This window comes from Leptonotus elevatus, chromosome 10 (assembly GCF_054856555.1).
Source record: "Leptonotus elevatus isolate MCC_2025b chromosome 10, RoL_Lele_1.0, whole genome shotgun sequence".
Lineage (NCBI taxonomy): Eukaryota > Metazoa > Chordata > Actinopteri > Syngnathiformes > Syngnathidae > Leptonotus > Leptonotus elevatus.
Window position 1 is genome coordinate 10,379,448 of NC_141248.1, and position 9,011 is coordinate 10,388,458.

The 9,011-nt window shown below is 41.9% G+C and overlaps 1 protein-coding gene across 1 annotated transcript; it reads right to left on the reverse strand.

Annotated features, from left to right (window-relative positions):
- Positions 1-4,791: 4,791 nt before the first annotated feature.
- Positions 4,792-8,627, reverse strand: LOC147166993 (keratin, type II cytoskeletal 8-like). Its single transcript, XM_086087805.1, has 9 exons — positions 8,135-8,627; positions 7,049-7,257; positions 6,905-6,965; positions 6,703-6,798; positions 6,454-6,618; positions 6,243-6,368; positions 5,934-6,154; positions 5,794-5,846; positions 4,792-5,711 (listed from the first exon to the last, which is right to left on the reverse strand). The coding sequence occupies exons 1-9, from the start codon at positions 8,531-8,533 to the stop codon at positions 5,515-5,517; spliced, it is 1,527 nt and encodes a 508-aa protein (XP_085943931.1). The 5' UTR covers positions 8,534-8,627; the 3' UTR covers positions 4,792-5,514.
- Positions 8,628-9,011: the final 384 nt, after the last annotated feature.

Here is a 9,011-nt window from a genome sequence, read left to right on the forward strand (position 1 = left end):
TCTGCTTGCTTTTATGGCCAAGCTGAGCTGAGGGGGGTGGAGTGAAGACCCTCCCAATGACAACCTGTCGTCTCACTTTTACTGGCCAACCTGACTCCCTCCCACCCCACATGCCTGTAGCGCTGAACAACAGGACTTTCCAGTCCTGAAAACATGTAAAAATGTGCTTCAATAAACAAAGACACTCCTTCCTAATAGAAGAATAAAATGTCCAAATAGAAAGTTGGCTGCTTATCACCTTTCAATAGTTGTAACATCACTATGGATGCAAAAAGTATTAGATCAGCTGGATTCAAGAAATGATCGATCACATATTATTATTTACACTTCATCTGCATGACACAATGCAACGAATGTCTGTTATTTACTGGGCTCACTGGTGAGTGCAAGTTTCTAGTTTTGATGCAATGCACCACACCTCAGCCAGGGGGCAAAGAAGCCAAGCCACGCCAGAGGAAAGCCTGGTTGACAAGCTGGACCCCTTTCAATGAGCGGCCTGGCGGACGAGCTAGTTTAGTGACCAGCGAGCTTAAAAGGATTCACTGGCTACTCGGTCCGTGTATAAGTACCACAGAGGTAAGAGGCTAAGAGCACCCAGATGAATGAATCAACAAAACTCAAAAGCTTACCCAATGTTAAGGTGCTGCATTGTTTTAACTTTGACTTCTCAGTTCAGTAGGCTATATAATAAGTAGAGTTGGGCAAAAAAGTTGACCAAGTCCATTGGGTCGACCACAAAAACTGGTCGACACAAAAATGCATGCGTCTAAGCTATTTTAAGAGGGGGAAAAATACATATTTGCGGCAATCAAAGTTGCCTTAAACAATTATTTCGGGTTTCTGCACTTATTGCTGACGGACTCCGACCGGCCTTCACCAAAACACTTCTAAGATGCTTCCTAAGGTCAATAAGTAAGTGATTCGAGTTTATTTGGGGCTAATCACGATTGTTAACCGTTTAGGTTAGGCTAATTTCGTTGGTGTTGGTGTAATATGTGCATATGTGTACAGAAGATAAGGAACAATGAGTATTTATATCCACTAAATTCAACTCACGTTCAAGCTTAGTGGACTTAAAATTAAAATAATTTTTTTTTTAAAAATTAAAAAATTTGGGGTGGGTGATTAATCGATGGAATAATCAATAGAATACTTGATTTAAAAAAGAAGTTGTTAGTGACGGCACTAATGATACGTTTTTAAAAATGGTTCAGTGTCTAATTAGCAGGAACATTTGACAAAGTCTCATAATGCAGACTTTGTGTTTTGGCATCGTCGGGTTAACACAGCAAGAAACAATTTGTGTTTAAACAAGTGACAGAGGGCCGTGAAATTTCATGCCGCTTAAACATTCAGCTGGCAACGTTTGCCGTTTGTCCTCACATGTTGATGTAGGAGCTATCCTTATGTGCTGTGCGCGTTAGCAAAGGAGATCATTTTTCAAAATCCGTGCGTGCTTATGATTAATGCTGTCAGCCTATCATTGCTGTGTGAAATTCTGTGCGCTATCTCAGTTTGCCAAGTTAGATGTGTGACATGCATCCCATCAACCGCTCACTGTTTCCATCTGGAATCAGAAGAAAGAATATTTGTGTCCGTTTTTAATTTGAAAGTGCGCGCACTGCACATGACTGTAGAAGATTGAAAACGTACAATCGTTACGTTGGCGAGTCCGCACGATAAATGCACGATTCAGACGAATGATACAGCTATGAAATATCATTTGACATTATTGAATATTAATCGTTATTGGTCTCAAGTAGGTGGTGATTACAGTACTTGTCATTGATCAGCTCCTGATATTCACTCCCTCCTCACAAACAAATGCAGACATCCACTCTCTTCTTGTCACAAAATATACCAAGAAAAAGTTTTTTATGGTGACTGTTTATCACAATTGAGGGGGGGAGGGGGTCATCTCACAGGTCAATAGAATCTTATTTGCTGGATCTGAGAAATGTCAGTCACTTTTTTTGCAACCCAACACAATTAGACTAATCTTTTGTCTCGTGCCTTCATGAGCTGTTATTGAGCCATCTGTCTGCAGTAAGATCATAAAATGCAAAGAATGTTCGTGACAGTATTTTTATGGGTTATCACTTGGTCGCCATCATCATCATCACTCATTTTCGATGATGAAGGTATTTCTAGTGTCGGTAAAATGCACCACACCTAAGCCAGGAGACAAAGAGGTCAGGTGACTCCAAAAGAACGCCAAGGCCACTTTGGAGGAAGACAATCTAATGCAATGTAAGATGCTGCACAGTCCATGTTGACATGATTTAAATACCTGAACATCACTAATCCTTTTAACCTTCCATAGGCATGTGGTATTGTCCACTGTATCTCATTTCACCAACTTAGATATGCAAGTTGCGTGCAACATTTAATCTGCATCATTAGGACTACTAAGAGAAGCTTCAGATGCTCTTTCCCTCGTTAACTTCACAGTGAAACATTCATCTTCAGAATCTCCTTGTGAGTTCAACATTAGGTGTGTCTCACCATGAGGAATGCATTCAGATTTGAAAGTGGGAGTGCAAAATGGATGGTTTTGCCACACCCCTGTCCTGCAACCTCCCCTGTGACAACGCACACCACAACAACCAAGCCAACAACCCAGTCTATATGTGATCCTAGTTACGAATCTGTGATTTTGTTTATTTTATTCTAAGCTTGTGTGGTAAGATGTCCATATCTATACCGCTGGCCACCAGGCAAGTGGTAGGGTGAACCCTAAGAAGTCATGTCCATCAACCCCCAAACATCAACAATAGCCTTCGGTTACTTACGTAACCCCGCTAAATTCTTAAATTCCTTGTTGCTCATCAATGTAGAGAAACAAGTTCTCCAGCTTGTCTTGAATGCTGCTGCACAAGTGCTTCTGTATGGAAAAAGAATGAGAAATCCCTTTAGCCCTGTAGTAGCTTCTCATCTGCTTCCAGTATAAATTTTTATTTAAAAGCTGAAAATTGTCAACATCATATCATCTTCTATCATTGTCTCTAAATGTCAAAACAAAAAACAGTATATCATTGGTTCATTGGTTGGGATCTCAATCAGCATTCATGCAGTCATCAGTCTTCAAGTCGATCATCATAGACGGCCACTGATTCTGGCAACAAGTGTTTGACATGTTCTTATTTGGTGTTTACAAAATGACCTTATCACCATTTCCACCAAGAAGGTCATTACAACGATTAGCGTCTCTAAACTTTTCATGTGATTTTTAATTTTTTTTTAAGAATCTTTGTGCAGTTTGTCATTTTTTTTACTCGCGACAGCCACTTCTGGCCCAAAGTGTAACTGCACCATCTGTGTCAGGCTCGTTCATGGTGCACGTGCGAGTACGTGCACGATCTTAAAGCGACAGCCACAGTTGACAAACGAAGACATGACTTCAAATAAGTAGAAAAAACTCCGCCCCTCCCCTCTCCAAAGAAACTGTGGAGCGTGCGGGTCCACACACTCTACTATAAAGGGAAGATAAAAGCTGATAGGTGCAGTCAAACAGTACAATGCACCGTTAAGGTGTTCACACATCCTGAGTTGGTGTTCTTTTCTATACTGGCCCGTTAATAACTATGGTATTATGATGGTGACCTGTTGGGCATGGAAAAAATTATTTCACTTTGTCACAATCTTTTCTTTTTTTTTTTTAACAAGAACAACTTGGAAGTCAACACGCATCACATATTGTGGTCAACTTCAGAGGTTTCACTGTGTTTGTCTTACTTTTTTTAGGGCATCATAGACATCTTAAACTTGTTAAGATAGATTTGTGACATCTACTGAAAGTTCTAGCGATTTATTGCAATAGTTCAGTTTTCTTGAGTGCAGTAAAGTACTCACAGGTACAGCCACAATGGTGACCAGTAGATGTTTGTGAACAGATCACGTTATAAATCTGCAGTATTTTGCATTAATTGTGCTCAAACTTACTCAATACTTTTTGATCCATTGACTCGTTCCATATTGCTAAATAATGATGTTTGGCTTGTTTTCAGGGCAGATTTTTTTGGCCCCGTTGATGAATGGGTGTTCATCAATGAATTTGCTTGGGCATGTAAAACGGCGTGTTTAACACCAAGAGGAAAGATTTTCTCATTTGTCATGTGTCATCATCCAGCACAAAGCAGAAGGAAGCTAGGGATCATATTTGTAGTATTTGGCATGAGCCTCGACAGGAGTTATTTTAAGTCAATCTATTTTAAATTCCATAAACCAATGAATACCTGCAATATTCAGCCTCAGGTAAAGATGATGAACCTGTTAATAAAACATGAAGAAAATAGCTCAACTCTGCGTGTATAGACACGTACCTGTCTAATTATGGGTTCGAGGTAACTTGTGATTTCAAGCTTGTTCTGAATGCTGTCCTGATGTCAAGTTATGTGATTTTATTCAAGTCTCACCTGCGAGTAGTGAACTGCCTTTATAAAAATTAAAGCTTTTCTAAACTTTATGTAGCTTGCAGGATGTAGCCTTTCGATCAATTGCCCATTGAAAATACTTTCAACCGATCTCTGCTTTAACAAACAAATACATTCAGTGCTTTTCAAACTACTGTAATACAGTAAATAGTTAAGATTTAAAACAATGTAACTGTAAATATAAATGGATGGATATGGATTGTATATTGGTGCATCAAGGGAGAATGTGAAATGTGGAATCAGTCAATAACAGGTGTTTCTGTACAAAACTGGAGCAGGACTGTACTCTTGTGTATTTCCTACCATGCTGTGCACTCCTTGGAAGTCATTTCTCGTGCAAAAACAAGACAGACGGAAGTGATCGGGCACTCAAATTTATTGGTGATGTTATTTGTTGCAACTGTCATCAATCATGTTGCTAAGAGGGTCTTTCCAAAATAAATCTGGTTTCAACATAACTGAAGCATCAAGGCAAGGAAGTGTTAAACAAAGACGGGAACGATTTGACAGAGCCCGCAAAAAGAGATCAAGGCACTGATCTTTGAGCAAATCTAGTATCTTATTTGTAAACATTGCTACTTATTATCTCCAGCTCTCTTTACTGGTGTTGGCACTCAAATCTAAAAATTGAGTCTTCTATTGAGAACTGGAGCAGTCTCCCTGTCCTTTTCAGAGCATCTGTTCTACACGATTGTGTGCAGAGATGCAAATCTTTCCCTTGCATTGTTTGAACAGCTCCTGCCTCTTTTGCTTCTCTTGTCCAATTTCTTGGACGTGTCAGTGCAGAAATATGACACATTTTGCATTGCAACCGACCTGCCTCATGTTTAAGGCCACATTTACTTTCAGAAACTCTTAAATGATGATGAATGTCGCATTTGAGTGGTACATAAATGGATCCAGTGGGCCTTGGAAAACCTGGTAGCTGGTTTTTTTCTTTTAGCTAACAAAATTTGGCAAATTGCTAATTTTTGGATTATCATGCCTGCTCCAATGTGGTATGTGTATAGCGTCATGAAAGGGTAAACAGATTTTGGTCAATTCAAGATTTTCAGAAAGGAAAGAGGGACTGCTCTCCTTCTTAAAGTAATCTTCTGGAGCTGCTTGTGGACACTGTTTGCTTGCTGATGGTGGTAGAACTTCCACCATAACCGCCAGACATGCTGCCGCCATAGCCAGCAGACATGCTGCCGCCATAGCCAGCAGACATGCTGCTGGAGCTGCCGCCATAGCCTGCAGACATGCCGCCGCCATAGCTACCAGCGGAGCTGGAGTATCCTGGAGAAAAAACAGTATTGGGATTGCTTTGTGATTCTGAAGAGCAAGTATAGATGATGCTGGTAGAATATTGATTACTTACCGCCTGAGGACTGCTGCACATGGATGGTTGCGGAAGCAGGTCCAGAGATCAGTCTAGTGGTTGCACATTTTAAATAAAGTAAGCCAGACTATTGACAAATTGGTGAAATATCATTTGTTATTACTAGATGTTGACCCTACCTGGTCTCCTCTCCTTCCAGCAGTTTCCTGTAGGTGGCGATTTCAATGTCCAGGGCCATCTTGACGTTCATCAGCTCCTGGTATTCACGCACCTGGCGGGCCATGTCCTGCTTGGCTCTCTGAAGGGCTTCCTCCAGATCCTTGATGCGGAGCTTGGCATCCTTCACTGCCATCTCACCGCGGTCCTCTGCCTCTGCAATCTGAGCCTCAAGGCTCGCCCTCTGCGGAAAGGTTACCATAAATGAAAAAAGCACTTTCAGGTTGTCCGTATAAATAGCTGTCACGTTTTGTACTGGAAGTCTTCGTTACCTGTGCCTTGACAGACTCAATCTCATTCTGAAGACGGGCAATCATGCGGGTCAGCTCAGCGATCTCAGCCTTGGTCGTGCGAAGGTCATCACCATACTGACCAGCAGAGCTCTGCATCTCCTCATACTGTTATGGAAAATACAACACAATATATTATTATGTGTGATGTATAGGGAAAAGGATCATAAATGAATGTCAGCATTGCTCTTACCTTCTGTTTGTACCAGGCCTCTGCATCAGCCTTGCTGCGGTTGGCAATGTCCTCATACTGAGCGCGCACTTCAGCCACAATAGAATCCATGTCCAGGCAGCGGCTGTTGTCCATCTCCACAATGACAGACGTGTCCTTGATCTGGGACTGCATCTCCCGAAGCTCCTGCAGAGCCACAGATTGTAGCAAAAGAATCAAGTCTGGCCTGGTTCAAACAATGGCATGCAGAAAGAGCAATATTCGACATACAGCCTCATAGATGGCCCTGAGGAAGTTGATTTCATCCTGAAGAGCATCAGCTTTGGCCTCCAGCTCCACCTTGTTCATGTAGGCAGCATCAACATCCTGGAAAGATTTTTTTTTTTAAGCATGAAACTATATTCAAAGTGGTTTCCGGAATCAACCCGATATAAAAACCCACCAAATCAGTAAAATATTAATTAATTCCTACCTTCTTCAAGACCACAAACTCATTCTCTGCAGCTGTACGTTTGTTGATTTCATCTTCATACCTATTGAAGGCAGGACATGTCATTCAATCAGCTTCATGTGCGCAATCAAATATCCACATTGAACAAATCTACTCAACACTCACTTTTTCTTGAAGTCCTCCACCTGGTTCTGCATGTTCCTCAGTTCTCCCTCCAGCTTGACTTTCTCGTTGCCCAACCCATCCAGTTGCCTGCGCAGGTTTGAGATGTAGGCCTCAAACATGGCGTCGATGTTGGAACGGGTTGTGGTCTGATCCTGTAGGAGTGACCATTTGGTCTCCAGCATCTTGTTCTGCTGCTCCAGGAAACGCACCTGGAAAGACACAGCACCACAGAAAATTGTTTAAATGTTTAAAACAATATATATATATTTACTAGATTTGATTTTTATCTGTTTAGTTTTAGTCAAGGTTAAAATTAGTTTTTTTCTCTCTCTCTGTCAATCTAATCAGTGAGATAGCTCAGCAAAAAAAAAGGGTGGTGCCTGACATTTACGACACGACTGTCCTACTATCTGAATAGCCACACCCCTTAGTATCCCAGTGGCACCCTGCACCAACAACTCAAATGAGCGCTACTCCTGACTTGAGTTATGAAAAGTTATATGATGTGTTTTGGAATGTGGTACCCCTAGTTTGATTTTGATGCTGTTATTTATACTTTGTTATCTAGTAAAGGCCACAGTCACACCAGCTATTACGAAAAGTCTAGATGTGGTAGATAAGGCAAGGGAGACAAAGCAGCTGTGTTGTCACATGATTCATGCTGTTATTGTTTTACCTGACTTTTCTTTTGTGATGATAATCTAACTATATCAAAAGGAAAACTGTCAAAAATAAGCAAAAGTTTCTGCTTTACATTCCTCCAACTGTGTGGTGTTACAATGTAGGTTTTTGGATCTTTGAAAAATCAAGTTTGGATGAAGTAGAAAACCAAAGATGAATCATCCTTGAAAATGAACAGACTTTGATTATTTATTTGATTATTAACTCTCCCATCCTACAAGCTGTTACTCATTGATGGATACAACACCACACAGATAAGTGCCACGGCTCTACTTAGTCAGTGAAATAAATACATGTCAGCATTTGGTTGGAGTTCTGCAGATACACATACAGTAGCAGTATGCGGATACTCTGAGCAAATTTGTTACTTTTACCTATCAAAACAAAGAAGTAAATGGAACCAACCTTGTCAATGAAGGACGCAAAGCGGTTGTTGAGGGTCTTAATCTGCTCCTTTTCCTGGGTGCGAACAGTCTGGATGTTGGGGTCAATTTCCAGATGCAAGGGGGCCAGCAGACTCTGGTTGACTGTGACTGCGGTGATTTGGCCTCCGCCGCCCATCATTCCGCCGCCCATCATTCCGCCGCCCATCATTCCGCCTCCATAGACACCACCACCGAGCATTGAGCCAGAGCTATAGGAAGTGCTATAGCCTAAGCCTCCAGCACTAGCACCAGCACCGCCGTACATGCTAGAACCACCGGACCCAATACCGTAGCCGGATCTCTTGATGGAGTAGCTGCTGGATGCGGACCTCCTGCCGAGGTTGCTCGAGCCTGCAATTGAGTAAGACTTCTTGTACATTTTGTCGTTGGTGGTGTTGTCAAGGCTGGACAGAGAACTGGAGTTGTGCAGGCTTCAAAGGAGAGTCAAGTCCCTCTGAGTGTCTGACTGAAAGGATGACTTGCTTTTATGGCTTAGCGGAGCTGCTGTGGGAGGATCCTCCTCATTACAACCTGTCCTCTCACTTTTACTGGCCAACCGCCGTCCCTCCCAACCTACATGCCACTGGCTCTGAACAACAGGAGTGGCCAATCCTGTAGAACAGGTAAGGAGGGATTGTCAGAAGATAAACTGTGACACACCCTACATGGGAAAGTCTGAGAGAGAGGAGCGCAAGAGGTTAGCAGAGGGAACGGTTGTTATGTAAGGAAACAAAGACATAGTGCGTCCTTCACATTTACGCGGATCCTTTCTCAAGTCGCACAGTAGAAAGCGTACTGGATAAACCTAGAGTGTCAAGATCAATCAAATTTGTATCAGCGGCAAGATCATGTGGAAC

Coding starts and splice junctions, on each gene's coding strand:
- LOC147166993 (XM_086087805.1), bottom strand. CDS start 8,533: ATGTACAAGAAGTCTTACTCAATTGCAGGCTCGAGCAACCTCGGCAGG. Junction 5,847..5,933: donor CTGGAAGGAGAGGAGACCAG/GTAGGGTCAACA, acceptor TGCAACCACTAG/ACTGATCTCTGGACCTGCTT. Junction 5,712..5,793: donor TGTGCAGCAGTCCTCAGGCG/GTAAGTAATCAA, acceptor TTTTTTCTCCAG/GATACTCCAGCTCCGCTGGT.